Genomic DNA, 20,746 nt, shown 5'->3' with positions numbered 1-20,746 from the left:
TGGGGGGGGGGGATTTATTATTTCTCTCTTTGAAAATGGCACAGTGATTACAAAGGTTAATTTGACATATAGTTTCTGCGGTCTTGATTCTGCCACCTTCCTCATGCTGAGTTGTACCTTTTGTAGCACAAGTAGTTCTGTTAATGTTAAACAAGTAAATGTATTGCTGAAATAATGATAGTAGCTTGGCTGAGGAATCTTAGGACTGGTCTACGCTATGGGGAAAATCAAAGCTGCTTCAGTCAATCTTCCGGGGTTCAAATTAGCGGGTAATTCAAACTGAGAGGGCACTCTTGTCATCGCTGATAGTCCTGCTCCTCATAAGGTGTAAGGGAAGCCAATGGGAGCATGTGCTTCTGTCAACTCCTGCTCAGCGATTGGCACTAAAACACGATTTAAGATACTTGGACTCCAGTTATGTAATTAACGTATCTTAAGTCAACTTTCCCCTTTGCTGTAGACCGGGCTGTAGGGGATATAATTGTAAGTGCACACAGAGATGGTAAGTGTCACAAAGGCTCCAAAGCATCCAGATAAGATAGCAATCAGGGAACACTAAACACAAGAAAAGAGTAGCTAAGCCATCAGCAATTACACAAAACAGTCCCTGAGCCACTAAATAGTTCTCCAAATACCCATCAACCTCAGTTACCCCAGAATGATGTATTTATGTTCAGCTGAAATACAAAGGTGAGACTATTTTTAATCATGAAAGCAGAGCAGAGTTCACTAGAATTCTGCCTGAATACATGGCCGAATCAGGTCTTTCGCTTTCTCCCATTTTACCAATAAGAAGTGGAATTTGAAAGATAAAGAAGGAAGAAGCAGTTGTCAGTCTCTTCACCTCCTGAGAGGAGCCAGCTGTCTTCCTAGCAGGCTGGATCTTGAATCACATGGCAAGTTCCTGTATCTGGCTGTTGAGCTGCAGATCCTAAATGATATGGAAAAATTTTCCAAAGAAATTCTCCTAACATTGCGTCCTCTCCGCCTACACAAGGATTTGGACAAAATTCTCCTGCTGTTTTCATGATAGAAAAATTATCCCCAGTGAAACCAGATGTTTGCACTGGATTCTTTATAACATGCCTTAGACCGTTCACTCTCCCATCTCAGTTAAACAGTGTCATATGCTTGTTTTGCTGTTAGTTGCAAGTCGGTTATAAAAGGAATCAGAGTTTGTTCAAACATTTTCCAAGTAATGCCATAGGTGGAAAATACATCAGCCACTACAGAAGAAATCTGTAAAGCTGTCACCTGGACACTGTCAACTAGCATTACTAGCTTGACATTCAGTCCTCAGTGGAAACATTATTCAGCGAGAAACTGCTTGGAATACGCTCATAATACCAATTCTAGGAAAACAGGAACATCGTTGTTTTGTCCTGCTTATCTCTTGCTTCATCCGCCTGCCTAATTACATCTCATGTGTCTCAGAATGGAGAAGAGGTCAGGATTCAGAAGGGAAAATTTGTTACTCAGTGGTATTCCTTCTAGCACTGATCTCTCCCATAGCCTGTCTCACTCAAGACTAGACTTGTACCTGGCTCTTTCCAGTTCAGAAATTATTGTTTAATACTACATTTATTAATAATTTAGCATTTCCAAACAGCTTTAAAAATATTAATTGGGAATAAGGATGGAAGGAATGTGGTCAAGCCACAAACCTGATGAATAAATATGCACTACCTCCAGTTTTTGCAGTAAGAAAGGCTCATCCCAGCAGTCTTGCATTGGGGGAAGAAATTAGTTCCTTTGGGTCGTGGTTTATAAAGGTAAACCCTCAAGATGCTTTGTTTGTTTGAGCATCCATAGATACAGCCACTCTCATCTCCCAAGGCTGTGATTCAACATCTCTGGCCAACAGGAGATGAAGGAAGTGGTGGCCCAGCCTGCACAGCTTCCCACAGTTCCCATTGACCAGGAATGTTGTACCGTGGCCGCTGTGAGCAACCATGCATGCCGCCACTCAGGTAAACAAAGCATCTTGCAGGAAGCCAGTGGTTTACCCTGACAAGCTGCAACCCAAAGTTTGAAAATCCCTGACTTAGAGGACTTGGAAATTGGCAATAGAATATGGAAACGTCTATTCTATAGTTCATCATCATCAACAACAACCATGGGCTCAGCACCCGTTGGTGTCCAAAGCCTCCCTCACTATTTCCTTCCATCTTTCCCTGTCCAGTGCAGAGTAGATTTGTTTCTGTAGACTAGCTCCACACCAATCTACTATATCAATTCTGTAGCTGGTTGATTTGAATTATGATCCAAGTTGGTATGGGGAACCAAGTGGTTGGTGGAAATAGGTAGTAATTTCCTAAGTGAAATAAGTAGTAATTTCCATCTAGTCTCCCTTGGTGGCCTTTGTGAAATAAATAGTAATTTTGATCCAGTCCCTTAGTGAAGAAGTGCATTTTATAAGCCACCTACTGCATCTCTTTCCCCCAAAATAGATTATTTTTTTAAGACTTACATAGTTTTAAAGGAAATGGTCAGAGTCAGCAGAAGGATTACCTCTTCTCCTCCACCACCAGTAATTTTAAAGAAAGAATCTTGTTCAGTAAGTACTTCTGCTAGTGGGACTTTAGAGGTCTCACAGCTACTCCATTGAATATAGGGAATCTAAGTCAGAGAACGTGTAACTAGTTGAGACAAGTTAGTGTTGAACAAATGTGTAAATCCCAGAAAAAAAAATCCATCTGAGCTAAACAAAGCACCAGCAACAATGCATATCTAACAGAAGGAAAACCTGCCTAAGTAAAACAAGTAGGCTACGTCTAGACTGGCATGATTTTCCGGAAATGCTTTTAACGGAAAAGTTTTCTGTTAAAAGCATTTTCAGAAAAGCGCCTCTAGATTGGCACGGACACTTTTCCGCAAAAGCATCATTTTCGCGATCAGGGCTTTTTTGCGCAAAACAAATCTCAGCTGTCTACCTTGGCCCTTTTGCGCAAAAGTTTTGCGCAAAAGGGACTTTTGCCCGAACGGGAGCAGCATAGTATTTCCATAAAAAGCACTGATTTCTTACAGTAGGAAGTCAGTACTTTTTCAGAAATTCAAGCGGCCAGTGTAGACAGCTGGCAAGTTTTTCCGGAAAAGCAGCTGATTTTCCGGAAAAACTGGCCAGTCTAGACACAGCCATACAGTTGTGGGATGGAGTAAGGGAAAAAATGTCAACAAGTGTTTTGGAGACACTGTCATGAACCCAGCAGAATCATGATCTAGAACAGGGTGGGCAAAGGCCCTGCTGCTCCCCCGCCCCCAAGCCATTTAGGGCTTGGAGGAGAGGGAGCACGCAAAGCCTTCTCCACTCTGCCCCCACCCCGCGAGCTGTGGATGACGCTTCAAAGTGCCACATGCTCCTGGCAGGGTGGGAGGAGGCTTTGCATGCTCGCCCTCCCCCAGGCCAATTAGGGCCTCGAGGCAGGGGAGTATACAAAGCCTCCTCCCGCCCTGCCAGGACCATGTGGCGCTTTCGCGCTGCTCGCAGGATGGGGGCAGAGAGGAGAAGGCTTCACCTGCTCCCCTGCCTCTAAGCCCTAAGGCTATGTCTAGACTGCAGGCTTCTTTCAAAAGAGGCTCTTTCGAAAGCATCTTTCGAAAGAGCCTCTTTCGAAAGATCACGTCTAGACTGCAGGCGGATCTTTCGAAAGAGAAATCCGCTTTTTCGAAAGAGAGCACCCAGCGAGTCTGGATGCTCTCTTTCGAAGACGGCCTCTTTACATTGAAGAACGCCTTCTTTCGAAAGAGGAACTTTCGAAAGAAGGCGTTCTTCCTCGTAAATTGAGGTTTACCGCCATCGAAAGAAAAGCCGCGTTCTTTCGAAATAATTTCGAAAGAACGCGGCTTGAGTCTGGATGCAGGGGAAGTTTTTTCGGGAAAAGGCTACTTTTCCCGAAAAAACCCCTGAGTCTGGACACGGCCTAATTGGCCTAGAGGCAGGGGAGTGAGGGAAGTCTCCTCCCATGCCAGGGGCATGGGCACTTTGGGGGAATGTGGGGTGGGGGCAAAGGCACTCCCTCATCGTCAGATTAATCATTGTCTGGGGATGAGGAACCCTGAAATATCTTGTCCACGCCCCTTCTGCTCAATGCGCCCTGCCCCGTCCTGTGCGGCCCGGGACAACTTCAAAAATTTCCGAAGTGGTCCCCGGCAAAAAATTATTGCCCACCCCAATCTAGAAGAGTTGAAGGGCTTTTCTTTTTGTACAAGCAAAAATAAGCCAGTAGGAATGCACTACATGTTTTTTTGGTTTCTGCTTTAAATAGGACAGAATGAATTGTCCCACTTAAACAGGATGACAATTTATCAGACTGTTTTTCTCACCAGCTCCTATATTCCCACTTCCTTGCTTGTGTGCAGAGTGTGATGAGGCTGCAATGCTCTGTGAGAGCCTGCTTACTGATACTAATTGGTAAACATGAACTAGGGAAACTGAGTGTTTAGGTCATTTGGTGTAGGTGTGAAATTCTGCATACTGGTGACAAAAATGCCAATTATTTATAGTTTTAATGTTAAAAAAATCAACAGTCAGCAATGTGGAGAAGTCTTTCAAATATAGCATATGGTAGAACCTCAGAGTTATGAACTCGGGAATGGAGGTGGTTTGTCACTCTGAAATGTTCATAACTGAACAAAACATTATGTATTGTTCTTTCAAAAGTTTATTGCTGAACATTGATTTAATACAGCTTTTCAACTTTTAACACAAAGAAAAAGCATGCTGCTTTCCCTTTATATCTGTAAGGCTGTGTCTAGACTGCAGGGTTTTTTCGAAAAAAGTAGCCTTTTTTCGAAAAAACTTCACCTGCATCTAGACTACAGCCGTGTTCTTTCGAAATTAAATCGAAAGAACGTGGCTTGTCTTTCGACGGCGGTACTCCTCATTTCATGAGGAATAACGCCTTTTTTCGAAAGTGCTCTTTCAAAAAAAGGTGCTATGTAATGCAAACTGTGCTTTTTCGAAAGAGAGCATCCAGACTGCCTGGGTGCTCTCTTTCGGAAGAAATAGCTTGCTTTTTCGAAAGTACTGATTGTAGTCTAGATGTTCTTTTTTGAAAGAAGCTTTTTCGAAAGTATCTTTTGAAAAAGCCTCTTTTGAAAGAGGCTTGCAGTCTAGACGTAGCCTAATAGTTTATTTTATGTTTAGGAAAGGAAACACTGAAGTCAACATAATCAAACAGGTTGTTAATAACTATTGCACCTGATATGCTAAGCAAATATTGGAGTTTTGCATTCAGTTCTACTGATCTTGAAGATGGTAGGGAAATCATGGGAATTAGTTCTGCGCTAGGCCAGACATTCAGCTTCCCTCATTAACTTCAAATCCCCCGAATACTTTTTGGAAATACTGCAAAAAGAGAAGGAGTGGAGAATAGCCAGGGAATTGAAAAGAGATTTGGAACTGCTTTGTAGTTACCCTGGATACTTTCTAATGCCATGCAAAACTATTTTTCTTCAGATTTACTTGTTCTGTCAGGAGATACTGGAATGTGTTATGCATGTTCTGTAACTCCTGCATGGCAGTAGGAACAATTCTACAGTTATTTTGCAGACTTCCTGATTAAAATATTTCTGCCTTATGTCATCTGATTTCTCTTCTAACTGCTTTCAGTGTTGATTTCCCCCAAAGTTGCCTTTTTCAGAGTTTCTTTGTTTTGAAAATTGTTGTTATTAGGAATTTGTGCTACTTATTAATTAGCATGATGCTAATACATTATTTTAGTATTCTGTGTAGATGGGGACCTTTTTGTTTCTGACAGAGGATGTTTTGTACTGTATATGATTAACTACAACCAGCTGAATTAATGTTTTTATTTACACTGAATGCACTTATTGGTCTCTTGTCATTTTTCTGTTCCAGTTCTGCCTCACCCTCCTATGCCTATTCATAATTTCACTATATATATATAGTTCCTCAGTCCTTTTGTCTCTACGCTGGTTCCCTCTTTTTTTTTTTTTTTTGTTAATGGTCAGACAGTGATTTATGCTCCATTGATCTCCTATTCCCATTGTACTCCAATATTTGTACCTTTGTTGTGCCCTTTATGCTTTGAACAGTCCTGTAAATATATGAGAAGTATCTTACCTTGGAGAACTTGAAAAATTATTTATTTCAGATTTAATTGATCACTGGATCAGTGTGTTCTAGTATTTGATTGCCATGGTTTATGTGTCATAAAGTGCTTGTAGCCTTAAGGTACTATGGGTTTGGACTAAAGATTATAACTGAAGTGAAATTATGCCAAATAATAGCATCTGAGAATTTGTTATATATTATAAGTAATTAGTAATCAAAGAATAAAAGACATTTCCATAGCTGAAGTTTTTCTGCATCTAGTATTGATTTATCTGAGCAAAATAGAAATGGTGTCTACAGTAGTAGGAAAATGATGTTTCATGTTGCATTTATCTGCAAATAATACCCCACTGCAAAGATTTAATTAGCAGTTTGTATTTTTATTATGATCTTTCTTGGGGGTGTTTGTTTTTTGTTTTTAGTAGAAACCTTGTAGCAGATCAATCATGACCTTTGTTGTTGGGGATATAAATTGTACGGACAGCAAATAAAGGAGGTTTGGATGTTAACTGTTTCCAGATTTCAGTTAAAATTGGATGCTTGTCATTTTACAGTTTGCTACGAACAATGCTATATTTGATTTCCTGTGTCTATGAAGTCTGGTTTTGCAAACATGTTTAAAAAATCTGAAGATAAATCTAAAGTAAAGTTTTGAGGGATGAATAGCCTTAGGTTAAGCAAATAATCCTAGTTCAGTATGTGGCTATGAAGGTGAGCGTGGTTTTTTATAAATCAAATCTTATAATAAGGTCTGTGGTTTGATCAGATAAAGAGAAATTGTGTTTGAGCTTTCTAAACTACAACCTGTTCTTCATTTGATGCTCATTTAGTTTTAATTGAAGTTGATTGTACTAACTGAAGTTAAAACTGTTCCCACATTTCCATCAGACTGTTTTTAAAGAACTTCCCTATATGAATGTTGTTTTGGAAAGAAAGGAATATCATGCCATGAAACCCCCAAAAACCAGCAACTAAATTTAGTACTTTATGATATAGTGATGAATCAAGGGCCAGTAAAATAGTTATCCTATCTGAATCATTTCAGGTAGTAATTTTTTTAAAATAAACTATTTTATATATAATATCAGTTTCTCTTGGAGATACTAGTATGGAGCAGGGCAATTCACTTTGACACTGCTAAGCAGTTTAATTTATCTGAGGAGATTTCTTTGACATTTGGAAATGTTCCCCATGGCAATTATAATTTAAAACGTGCATGCTATACCCAGAACTAGTGGTACCACATTGCACTTTCATATGGGAGAAGTGGGCTTCAATGCTTGTATTTTTCACTTGCTAGATTTAAAGGGCTAGGAGTTGCTATGAAAACCTTGAGTGAGGAAGAGGGACTGCTGAACACTAACTTCTCTGAATAATTAGGGATCATGGTGATGGACACTCCTCAGTCTGCATCTTTTTATGGGTTTTAAAAAGAAATAGAAAGTGAGGCTCTCTGGGGCTCCCAAACACCTGCCACTTTGGTACCTCATGCAGTGAAAAAATAAAATTATATCTCATACATGACATCACTATGCCACTCAAACCTCTAGACTGGTTCCATGAGTTTCTGCACTCTGGCTATTGTTGTATAATGGTGTGTGGGCTTTTGCAGTTATCATTGCTTTCCCTCCTAGAGAATTGAAAATGCCACAGTATTGATTCCAAATAGGGCTTTCAGTTTTTATTTTTTCCCTTTTAGTTTATAACTAAAAGTCAGTTTTCTTTTGTTTCTAATTGCATTTTTTTAAATCTCAGAGATACCACTGTACAGAGCCTTACTTTGCAGCCTTCGGTTAAAGATGGACGTATTACATATGAAGACTCACCACTGGTCAGTATTTAAATTATGTTTATAGATTTGAGAATATATTTCCATTTATAAAATAATGTCAAGTATATTGGAGGCTTCACGATAGCCAAGGAATTCAGAGCTAAGCTATAATATCCTTATCCTTGTGGTCTGGGAACTGTAACTTTCATTAGACTATATTATTATTCAGCAACAGAATCCAGTATAGTAAGTAAATTGCCAGTACAAAGGCAACTTTCCCTTCTTGGTATTTACACCTCCTCCTCAGCTGCTATGATTGAGGCGTATCCATCCTGACTGAATTGGCCTCATTAACACTGATCCTGCACTTGATAAGTAACTCCATTCTTTTGTTATACTTGTACTTACAGATATACCTCTGCCTCTGTAATTTCTGCTTCAATTCATCTGATGAAGTGGGTTTTACCCACAAAAGCTTATGCCCTAATAAATCTGTTAGTCTCTAAGATGCCACAGGACACTTTGTTGTTTTCACAATCAAGAGATTACACTACTTCACTTGTATGGGATGAATTGAAAAAATACTAGTTCATCTTTTTTACAGTGCCTATATTTGTAATAAAAATAATACTATAAAGTGAGCACTTTGTCTTCTGTGTTAGAATTGAAATCGATCGATTTAAAAATGTAGAAAACAATTATAATACATTTCGATTGGTATTCTGCTGTTAACCGTACAATTAAAACTGTGATTTATTGTGATTGATTTTTTGAGTTAATTGTGCGGATTAATTGCAATTCATTGACAGCCCTGCTGAAAACACACATTTTTAGTATTAACAGTGCCCATTTCTTTCTTCAGTTTATTAAGCAACAATTTGTTTATGTTTTAATATTGCTATATTAGTTAGGGATGTTAACAGGTAACCGATTAACTGGTAAACATCATCTTTCACTAGAAGCAGCAGTGGCTCTGCCAGCCCCGTGTGGGTCTGCCACTTCCAGCCCCACAAAGTCTTGGACCTGGCAGCCTTGTGTGGGGCCAGAAGCAGCCAGGCTGGAGCAGCCTGTGTCTGTAGCAGGGTGTGTGTGGTTCTCCTTGTCTGGCTGGAGCAACCCCTCCACTCACTCCTGTTTAATCAGTTAACCAGTTAAACTTAACTTTTAACCAGTTAACTAATTAAATGGGATTTTACATCCCTAATATTAGTAACCACTTTCTGCCCCTTTGGTTTTTTTTCTATATTAAATAATAGAGGGCAAATGCAAGATGTTACTACAAGGAATTGAGAAATTAATACTGCAGTTTTGTGTGTGTATGTGTTTGTATGACAGTCCATTTCTTCTGTCATTTAGGTGAAAGCAGTCAAGTTGGGGCATATTCTGGTTATTGATGAGGCAGACAAAGCACCTACAAATGTTACCTGTATTTTAAAAACTCTTGTGGAAAGTGGAGAAATGGTTCTGTCAGATGGAAGGCGCCTTATTGCCAGTAAGTTGCTTTTATAGCCTTTGTAAAACATAGTGGCTGTGTCTACACTGGGCCACTTATTCCGGAAAATCAGCTGCTTTTCCGGAATAAGCTGCGAGCTGTCTACACTGGCCCTTGAATTTCCGGAAAAGCAACGACGCTCTACTGTACAAAATCAGCCGCTATTCCGGAAAAACTATTCTGCTCCCGCTCGGGCATAAGTCCTTATTCCGGAACACTTTTTTCCGGAAAAGGGCCAGTGTAGACAGCCCAGTAGTCTTTTCCGGAAAAAAGCCCCGATTGCGAAAATGGCGATCGGGGCTCTTTTCCGGAAAAGCGTGTCTACATTGGCCACAGACGCTTTTCCGGAAAAAGGGCTTTTCCGGAAAAGCAGCCTGCCAATGTAGACGCTCCTTTTCCAGAAAAACTGAAAACAGAATAGTATTCTGTTTTAAGCAGTTCCGGAAGTTCATGCCAGTTTAGACACAGCCAGTATGTTTCCATGTTCCAGCAATTGCTTTTACTATGAAAGAGCCTCTTTCCTCAAAGAAGAGGAAGAACGGCTCTTGCGCAAGAGGGTTTTTTTGTGCAAAAAGAAGCCATGTAGACAGCTCCTTTTTGTGCAAAAGCCTCTTGCGCAAAAAGTGGCTGCTCATTAATTATGCAGATATGGCACAGCAATATTCCATGCTTCACCTCATTTGCATGTTTGTTGCGCAAAACAGCACAGTACAGACGTAGCCTTGCTGTGCAAATGTTAGCAGTTAATTAGTGTTTAAAGTATAGTACTTTGTAGAAAAACTCCGTAAACTTGTCTGCTGGACACCATGTCAATATTTCAGTTGTTACTGTTATGAAAACTTTGTCATTTTACAAGGCAAAAAGGAGGCTTTTCTTGCTTGGCAACTAAATTAAGTTGAGCTCTGCCTTCAACACTTCAAATAAGGATGCATTCGACCAAGTCCTCTAGGTAACAACTGTGTAGTTCTGTTGTTTACAGCATATTTTGGCCTGTGATATCCTTATCTTAGATTTTGAATTTGCGGTTAGCAAAAATGATTGCGTGGGGTTTGGTTTTGTTCTTTTGTTTTTTTGCTGTTTTAGTTGTACGCTGACAAAATTTCATCATTGGAATTTATCAACTAGAAAAGGAAAAAACTGAAAACACGGAATTTTTACAGTTATTTTTTGGAGCACAGCTGTATTTAAAATGTATGTTTACTGTTAGTCAATGCGATGTTATATGCATGATGAAAATAGAGGATTTTTTTTTCTTTGAAATAGATTAGGAACACTGATTTAAGTATGAATGAAGTAATTATTCAGTATTCAGGTGATACAACACCAGAATTATACTGAGTAACCACAAATCTCAAGGGAGTCATTTAAAAGAAATTGTGTCTGGCTCTTTAAAACCTTGATTGTGTAATTGTGAGAGGTTTCCTGTGGGTATCTATCAGTAAAGGTGTGCTGCCAGGGTGCTGGTGGAGAAGCCCAACCTGAGCCAGTTAGCACATTTTCTATACACATGGTTCTGGCCTCCCTCAGGACTTGTCACCACTATGGAGTGGATCGACGCTACTGTGATCAATTCACCAACTGTCTATTTAGCAAGTCTAGTAAAGATCCACTGAGTGATTGCTGATCAGTCTCCTGTGGACTTTGGTACTCCAGCAGGACAAGATGAGAAAGAGGAGTTTGCAGGAGAGTTTTTTCTGTCGACACAGTGCAGTGTAGACCCCATGGTCAGAGCTTTCTTAACCTCCCCCTCTCCCTCCTCCTCCCCACATGCCCTCCGAGCGAGAAATCCGAGCTGCATGGTGGAGGGTAGTGGCTGAGCTCAAGCTGTAGACCGCCTGTAAGACGGCCGTGGACCCTTGAGAACCATTGATTTAAATTATGTTACTAATGTAACTGAAATTGTGTAACTTAGATCAACCTGCCCTTGTAGTGTAGACCTGCTCAGAAATTTCCAGGGCCCTTCAAGATTATGGACACCGTTTTCTGTATGAGAGCAAACCACAGATTTTGTCTCCCTCTCTCACACAAGGCAGTGTGTGGAAATCTCCACAGGGGGTTTCTAATGAATATTTCCTGTACCAGCCTTCTCCCACAAGTTTTACTGAAGGCACAAGTTGTTCTGGTTCTGAGAAATTCAATGCATCATTGCCCTTAGAACAAATTATTCATATAGATTTAGAGTCCAACACTTTATGAAACAAAATAATTATAGGCAAGAGCCCAGAGCTGTCATAGTGAAGCAACATGCTGATAAAGCCTCTTGTGCTTTTTGAAGATGTATATATTTCTATTGTTTGGTTCATAAATTGCAAAATTAAAACATTTTTAACAATCTATTTTTGCAGATCCTGCTAATATAGATGGAAGAGAAAATATAATAGTAATTCATCCTGATTTTAGAATGATAGTACTAGCAAATAGACCTGGATTTCCGTTTTTGGGTAATGATTTTTTTGGCACACTAGGTAAGTGATATGTATTAAATGGGAAAACTGTAAATCAGATATATGAAATGCCATTGGATGTGGGAAAAACACTAGCTTTCTTTGTTTTACTTGATCTCTTGGTGAACGGAAGCATGGGGTAGCTGTAGTGGGGAAAAGATTGCTAAATCAATTAATTTGGGGCCCTGAGGACTCATAGTTTCAGATATGACCCTGTTTGGGATGGACATCAACACATCAAGAAAGTAAGTTTCACATATGTCCAGTGAGCAATCCAGGACTCTTTCAGGAAAGTGGTCCTCAAGATCAGATATAATGCCACCCTAAGGGGGTCTTCCACTATTTGATCTGAGGAAGTGGGTCTGGCCCACGAAAGCTCATCATCTAATAAACCATCTTGTTAGTCTTTAAAGTGCTACATTGTCCTGCATTTTGCTTCAACTACCCCAGACTAACACGGCTACATTTCTATCACCCTAAGGGGTGTCCATGTTGTAGACCTTTTCCCAGTGAAATTCACTTAGCAGTGCTGGACCAGGATATATGGTTAATATTTCCTCTCTTCCTGCTCACATGAGATTGCTCAAGTGCTTTCCCACTGTCCATATTGGTACTTCATAGTAACAAATTGGTCTTTTATAACTGTCCTTATTTCTACCAAAAAAGTGCCCCCTTTCACCTAGGCATGACACCCTTCCCTTCTGATTTTCCCTATTCTGAATCTAGAATGGAAAAGACCTTGTCTCTTTGACTTCAGAAGCATATTCAAGGTGCTATTAGACAGGTTAGATACAAGTTAATAGATTTCTTTTTTCATTCTCTTCAAGATTTTAAGGGAAGGCTTCCAAGTGTCCAGATACTGTGGCCAAATGGATTGGGTCTGGTTTCCATAGGCCTTCAGAAATTATCCGTGTACTGAAATGTACTGTCTTTTCCACCTCCTTGACTGAGGGAAGTGTGGTAGTGGACAAGCTTTTCAAAGCTACCTCCTGTGGTCTTTCCTTTGGCACTATCAGATAGACAGACAACCAGGCATTTGTGGAAACAGCACTTACCTAATAGAGTGCTTAAAAAAAGACTTCATGAACAAGTTCTCTTTTCAGGGGAACTATAGTAACAGGTCAGAGATTCCTGTTCTATCTTTGGGGTGAGGGCTACCTTGCCTTCAGGTATTTCTAATGTAGCCTTAATTCTCATTATCATGAAGAGCAATTAAAAATTTTGTTTTCAGTCGGCGGGTGCTCAATACTTCTCAAAGGCTTTCAGGGGTTTTCCACTATCTTAGATTGGATATAGTATAAGATCTAAGTGTTATTATTAACTCTCTTTTTATAAAGGCTGATATATATGCTATATATATGTATATATATATTTTTTTATTTTAGGGGATATTTTTAGCTGCCATGCAGTTGATAATCCCAAACCGCAGTCTGAACTGGCTATGCTTAGACAGTATGGACCGGATGTTCCTGAGCCAATCCTTCAGAAACTGGTAGCTGCTTTTGGAGAACTGAGAAGCTTGGCTGACCAAGGAATTATTAACTATCCTTATTCAACCAGAGAGGTTGTAAATATAGTAAAACATTTACAGGTACAATATGCATTATCTTGAATTCAAAAGAATGCAACAAATTAAATGAACAGTAATGCACTATACTTTTTGGAAAACCTTCAAATATAACGAATTTTGTTTAAAGTGATAAATCAAACTTTTGGATGTAAGGATCTGCCCACAACTACATTTAGAAAAAGTAATAATCTCTAGATGCTCAGATAGTACATTGATGGGGTCTTATGTGTTCCTTGGTAGTTAGATCTTTGTGAACATTTATTTGTAAGTGTGTACAATGCATACAGTACATTTTTATCTTTCATTGTGTTCTTTGTGTGTAAGAGAGAAAGGGAGCCTATTATGCATTGTTCTTATTATCTATCTGAAGGAATTCCCTGTGCTTTTATAAGAATAATATAAGAGTGATTTACCTGCTATTTCGTTTTTTATTTACAATGACTTTATGGGAAAATGAACACTGTTGCTTAAGAATAATAGATCAAAAATCAGATGTTATTGTCAAAATTGTCACATGAATATACTCTTGGCAAACAGTTGCTTATATACCTTGACTGCCTCACATAGTCAATTTCAGTGCAATATCCTGAATTCTGATTAAATAATAAAATTAAAAGGTTAGAGTTAGGTTCTGATCTCTGCTAATAGAATAATTGCTTTATATCTTGAAGCACATTTGTTGCTTATTTGAAATAAAGAATACAAATATTTTTACTATTTAAAAACTATGATGTAGGTAATGTAATTATTATAGTACTGTTCCTTAGATTTATGATGTTATAGTGTTACATTTATATTTATTAGAAATATTTTTGTAATAATTATTTTAATGTTTCTTATTGTAAATTCTTTGGCACAAGTGCCATTTTTACATGTGTATTCAGACAGCACAATGGAGCTGTGTGATGGTGGGCCAAAGGGCAGAGGGTGTCATATCTGTGTGTGTATGTGACTTAGGCCACATCTACACTACAGGGGAGGGAGTAGCTGGAGTAGACATACCTTAATTCAAATTTTCCGCTGTCCCCATAGTGGGAGGCCGACAAGAACAAATGCTCCCGTCAGCTTCCCTTACTCCTTTGAATTTGATTTAGTGGGTCTTTACTAGACCCACTAAATCAAACTCTTGAAGATTGATCCTGGAAGCCACCAATCTTCCATAGAGTGAAAACATGGCCTAAAATATGGTTCAGACATATTATATTATTTCTAAGTTACAATGATACTTGTACCTAGTACTTCTAGATTTCTAGAGCAGAGACTTTGTCACTCTTCAGTCTTAGTTGTATCTTTGGAACTACTGCAGATGAGGCCTTTGGGTGCTAGTGTTATGTAAATACAGCATAACAAAGCTGATAATTAGAAAGTTTATGAATTAATAACTATCCTGGACAGAATAAACTACACGTCTAAAAGTTGAGGTCTTCCCATCAAATGAACTTGAATGTTATTGGGCAGGCCATAATGATTTACTAGATTAATAGAAACTAGTATCATATTATTAGTAAAATAAATAATGAAAGTGAAATGAAAGAGGAAAGAATGGACTGCCAAACTGTTGAAAGGCAGATTTGTTTAGAACAGTGGTTCTCAAAGTGCAGTCCATGGATCACTAATGGTCTGCATCCGCCATACAGGTAATCCATGGCTCAAGCTCAGCCTCTCCCCACACACACAGTGGGGAGTCTGCGCAGCTGCTCCAGCCTTGGAGCTCCAGGCTGGAGCACCAGCTCTGGCTTCCTCCTCAGAGGGTTCGTTGGGGAGGGAGATGTGGTGAAAAAAGCCCCAACCTTCCCCGTCATACCTAGCTCATGCAGAGAGGTAGAGAAAGCGGCTCCATGTGCTGCTGCTCCGCCCCCTCCCCACCCCGTTGGGGGAACGGCAGCATAGTGATGTTGTCTGGAGGATTTCCCCACCAATGGGAACAGTGCAAAGCCATACTTGGGAGTGACGGGGCATAAAGCCAAGTAAGCACCCTCACTTATGCCCAGACCCCCACGTCCCAATTTCCCTCACTCCCCCTGCCAAGAATCCGCACTCCCAGCTTCCTCCTACACCTTCCCTTGCTCTTGCATCTTCCCTCCTGGCCACACTCTGCACTAAGGATGTTAAATATCGAGTAATTTATTAGTCGATGGAATTTCCATCAACTACTCAACTAGTGGATAGGCACTTGTGCATGCAGACCAGGTCCAGCAGGAAGTCCCGCTGCTCAGGGCTGCTTGCGGGTGCCAGCTTTGAAATTTGCATGAGTCCTCAGTGGAAGCTCTTGTGATTTCAAGGCAGAAGCACCCTCATGAAGCCTAGGGTCAACAGGGGGACTCTGAGTCCCCCGCTGACCCGGGCTCCATGCTTCAATGCCACGCAGAGCCTGGGGTCAGCTAGGGACTCCCCAGCTGATCCCAGGCTCCACGCAGCATTTCCCCAGAACCTGGGATCAGCTGGGGACTCCCTAGCTGACCAAGCAAATGCCATGGCAGCATTTCAAAGGAGCAGCACCGCATGGATCCTAGGGTCAGCTTTGTGCGGCCCTGCTTTGAAATGCTAAAGTGGCAGTTCATTTCAAAGGGGCAGTTCTGCACAGCTGAGTCCTGGATCAGCTGTGCGGCGCTGCCCCTTTGAAACATTGCCACAGCATTTCAAAGCAGCAGTGCTGCATGGAGCCCAGGTACATGCTCTGTGTGGCGCTGCCACTTTGCAGTACCTCCTCTTCCCCTCTCCCCCCTCCTTTGCTGCTTTTACCTGATAGAGGCACGGGGGGGGGAAGGGGGAGGCGGAGAGTCAACTAGTCCTTGTCATCCTTAATCTGCACCCTCCCTTGCTCCTGTCCACTCACCCGTGGCCAGACTCCCTACCCCAGACTGCTTCTGTACCCTCTCTTGCTCCTGTACCCTTTCTTCTGGCCAAATAACCTATCCCGAACCCTCCTGTATGCTTCCGTGCTCCTGCGCCCTCCCCTCTAGCCAGACACTCTACCCCCATCCTGCCCTGCATCCACCGTTGCTCCTGCACCCTCCCTTGCTTTTGCTCCCTCTCCCCTTGCCAGACACACTACTCCCAGCCTGCTTCTGCACCCTACGTCCCACCCAGACCTTGTACCCTCACCCCCTCCTGCTCCCTATCTTCTGCCCAGATCCTGCAGCCCCATCCCTATCCCACTTGCTGGCCACCCTGTCCCACACACTGAACCCCTCATTTTTGTGCCCACCCGGGAGCCTAACGGGGTCCACAAAATCAACTCTGGAACTCCAGAAAAGTAAATCTGGATTATGGGAAGCCCTGAACCTCAGTTCTCCCTGTCCCTCCTCCTCGCCCCATAGGGCTGGAGCACCAGAGGAGTTGTGAGGTCACATCAGTGAGGGTTGGGATATTTTGGGAGTTTTTTTGCTTCTCACTTGTGTGGTCTCTGATTGATTTTTGTGTGTGTCAGTGACCCCCAACCCAGAAAGGTTCCCACTTCTGTCATAAATAAAGAAAACATTGAAACCTTTTGTGTTGGACATAAATTAATATTTTACTTTATTTAAAATGAAATTTCATAAACTAACATGAGAAAGTTAAAATGCTTAATCTGTTTAATAATTTAAATTAAATCATTCTTCCTAGCTGCAGCACTAGTGAAATGGCTTGGGTGTAATTATGTAATTAATGGTGAGTATCAATTAGCAACTGGTGGTCCACAGAAAGGTTTGGATTGAGCCAAGTGAGCTATGGGCCAAAAAGTGTGAGAACCACTAGTTGAGAAGAAAGTACCCTTTTTGTTCTTCCTTAATGCCATAGCCCCAAATAATCTGTAATTAGCATATATGTTGTACTGGCAAGCATCACCAAATAACAATGTTACACAGTCTTGTAAAGTTGTTGTTGGGATTTTTTGGAGGGAGCTGGGGGGGAGGGGAGGGTTGTTTTTGTAAACACAAGAAGTGCTCTGCATTGGTTTGTATTCTGGTGCAAGTTGTTTTAGGAACGCTGTGGCCAGCAGTATGAGAATTGGTTCTCTTCCTCATTTTCCCTCCGTGAAGTCAATTATGAATGCAGAATTGCTTTTGGGGAACAGGGTATTAGTATGTGGGCTGGAATTTCCAAAAGAGGGGTTTGTCTATGTGCCTTTTATGCCCACTTCTGTTGAAAGACTAATGCATGTAGTGTAAATACACAAGTTGCACTAAGTAAATATGCAGATTGCTTCACCGAGTTCTCCTTCATAGAAAACCAGTGTCCAAGGCCCTGCCAATCTGCTACTACTTAGCAGAGGGGCAACATTTTACAGTAAACTATGTTTTAAAACTGGCAAGAAAAGGAGGAGGTGGGATTAAACTAATGTAAACAATCAGTGTAAACAAATATATAAATTATTCTGGAGTAAGGACCTTGCAGGTAATCAGTGAGGAGGGAAGGAAGGAGGGAAATGAGTCAATGAGCACTGCTGGCCTGTAGGAAGAAAAGAGGGAAATTAGTCATATGGTTAAACAATTTATTTTACAGCAGTTCCACAGCCCCACTTTCTTTGTTCTAGTGTTGTTTTCTTTCATGAAATTTTGGAATTTTTCTGTGTGCTGAAAAGAGTAAGAAGCTAAGACAATTTCTTTGTTGTTGGCAGAAAACCTGAAAATGTTGAGTGTGTGAATCAGAAGTAATAGTAAGGGTATGTCTACACTTCTACCCTCTTTCGAGAGAGGGATGCAAACGAAGACATTTGAAATTGCAAATGAAGCCAGGATTTATATATCCTGTGCTTCATTTGCATAATCGCATTATGGCGCTATTTCAAAATAACAGGCGCTGTTAAGACACGGTTATTTCGAGAGAAAACCCTTCTCTCGAAATAACCCTTATTCCTCATACAATGAGGTTTACGAGTTATTTCAAGAGAAGGGTTTTCTTGTGAAATAACTGCACCTTAACAGCGTTTTTTATTTCGAAATAGCGCTATTTCGAAACAGTGCCATAATGCAATTATGCAAATGAAGCACAGGACATTTAAATCCCGGGTTCATTTGCAATTTCAAATGTCTTCATTTGCATTCCTTTCTTGAAAGACGGTGCAAGTGTAGACATACCTTAAGTGATTATACAAATCTCTGTACTATGACTGTCAGCCAATCCAAGAGTGATATGCAGACTCTATGATTATGGAGACATAACGTATAGAGATTATGAAAATAAGTCACCCACAGACAGCAACTGAGCAGTGAAATTTAGCATGCATATTGTTAGTTCTGTATTTATTGTGTTTGTTGCTTGTTATATTCTATCTAGCAACACTAAAAGGATGACTGATAGAGCTCAACTACTCAGCTCTATGAATCTGATGTGCTGTTTTCTTTAATTTCAACAGAAGTTGTGTTTCCAGGAAATAATTATACCATTTGTTTTGTTGCTTTATGACAAGTAAGCATAGCATTTCTCTCTCAATTAATGGAGATATATGTGCAATGTACAATAACTTAATAGAAGTATTTAATAAGATAAATGTTGGGGTTTTGTTTCTGTGCAGAAATTTCCAACTGAAGGACTTGCAAATGTGGTTCGAAATGTGTTCGACTTTGACTCCTACAATAATGAAATGCGTGATACTTTAATCAGCACTTTGCACAAACATGGGATACCTATTGGAGCAAAGCCCACCAGTATACAGCTGGCCAAGGAGTAAGACTAACTTAATATGTATTAAGAACATTTGTCTCTATCAGCCATTTTTCGCTTTTATATTGCTGCTAACAACCTGAGATACTTGAAACTAAATACTTTTCTGATTGAAATAAATGACAATTATATTTTACTGATCAGTTTAGTAGTTATAACTTACTATTGTTTCATCTCTGTGTAATTTCCATGTACATGTAAATAGTATGTCTGACAAACAGATACAAACAAATAAAGGGAAATATTTGTTTCTTTCTCCGTCTGTGTTTTTTATTGGATTACTACAGATCTTTTCCTATTTCCCATTAAACTAAGAAGCAGAACAAATCCCTTTGTTTGCAGTTGGAGCAGGAATTGGTCCTTAATCTTCAGCCCTATAAAAATACATCAGCATAGCATGTCAGAGCACTTAGCTGTCCATGCAGGCAACAAGAAAGGTTGTAATATTTGCTTGTATCCAGAGCCCCATTCGTGTTTAATTGTCATGGCCTTTGACTGAATTTGTGATACTATGTACTATTTGAGAGATCAGAAATACAACGGCCAGTTTTTTAAAAATACTAAATTATTAAGTCACGGTTCAGCTCCTACCTTTGCACTTCACATGAATGTTGGTTTTTTTCTGCCTTGCAATAATATATTATTTGATATATAAACATAATTAAGAACAATTTAAAAAAAAATTCTGAGATGTTTTGAAAAATCTAATAAATCTTTAAAGGATTCTCAGAAAAAACAAGCTATTAAACCAGTCAAGGAACTGTTTATGGAGAAACAAATATTTCCCTTTTACAGTAAAGCAAAGCATGGGTTATATAAAATTCAGTTTTACATAGAATTATGCTATTTTTATGTTTGCTAAGAAGGAGCTGAGCTGACTCCACTGACAAAACATCTTTATCAGTTGTCACTGTTTAGATTTCTCCTGCAGGAGCACTCCTATAATCATGTCTAGCAACTTACATAAATGTTTTGAAGGAGACAGACAGTCGAATGACTATGGCATAATTTGTCATCCTGATGCCTGAGGAATCATGTGTCTGAGAAACTCAGTGCCTGAGAAGCTACCATATGCATCAAGATGACAATATACCCCTGAAACTGGTGCTGCAATCTCCATAATTTACTTGTGAAGAATAATTTGTAAATTCAGTTTTGAAAGATTATAAAGTGTGTGTTGAGTTAGAGAGCTTATATTTGATAAATTGGCATTTTATTTAATTTAAATAAGGATTTTAGAATAGTAAATATATAATTTACTTTTATTGGATATGATCTTAGCCATGAAGGTCATAAACAGACTCGGAGATGATTAGATTCAGAGTGCAGCATATTGTAGAGAAAAATATCATATTTGAACTTCCCCAAAGCTCAGAAGCATTCATATCTAGGGTTTTTGGTCTAGGTCTACTTTAATTTTTTTTTTAAACATTTTGCAGGAATTTGAGAGAGCAATAATCATGTGTCTGAGTGCTATGAAAATATCTCCATATAGTTTTGCCACTGTATTTCAGTCCTAATTTCCAAGATTCCTGATTACCATGAATTAAAATGTGGTTACCGCACATATTAAAATATTTTGAATGTTTTATTTTAGTATACAGAGCTTCTCATATGTAGCAGAGATGAATCTTTATTCCATATCGCTTTATCCAAGGGACTTCTACAGGATCTTTCAGGCAGGAGTTATTACTTCTACCATGAATCAGAGTGAAATGTACTAGCTGAAATGTGCATGCTAGGCACA

The 20,746-nt window shown here is 39.8% G+C and overlaps 1 protein-coding gene across 2 annotated transcripts in view; it reads left to right on the top strand.

Annotated features, from left to right (window-relative positions):
- VWA8 (von Willebrand factor A domain containing 8) overlaps nucleotides 1-20,746 on the top strand; it is a 254,315-nt gene that overhangs the window by 146,746 nt on the left and 86,823 nt on the right. For both annotated transcript variants that reach the window (XM_075918951.2, XM_075918952.2), the window contains exons 22-26: nucleotides 7,832-7,907; nucleotides 9,204-9,339; nucleotides 11,685-11,804; nucleotides 13,169-13,374; nucleotides 18,851-19,002. In XM_075918951.2, the coding sequence (XP_075775066.2) occupies nucleotides 7,832-7,907; nucleotides 9,204-9,339; nucleotides 11,685-11,804; nucleotides 13,169-13,374; nucleotides 18,851-19,002 (690 nt within the window). The remainder of the gene's footprint in view (nucleotides 1-7,831; nucleotides 7,908-9,203; nucleotides 9,340-11,684; nucleotides 11,805-13,168; nucleotides 13,375-18,850; nucleotides 19,003-20,746) is intronic.

The sequence above is a fragment of the Pelodiscus sinensis genome, chromosome 1, assembly GCF_052426305.1.
Source record: "Pelodiscus sinensis isolate ZL-2025 chromosome 1, ASM5242630v1, whole genome shotgun sequence".
Lineage (NCBI taxonomy): Eukaryota > Metazoa > Chordata > Testudines > Trionychidae > Pelodiscus > Pelodiscus sinensis.
The sequence above is the reverse complement of the archived record's forward strand: the minus strand, read 5'-3'. Positions and strand labels throughout refer to the sequence as shown.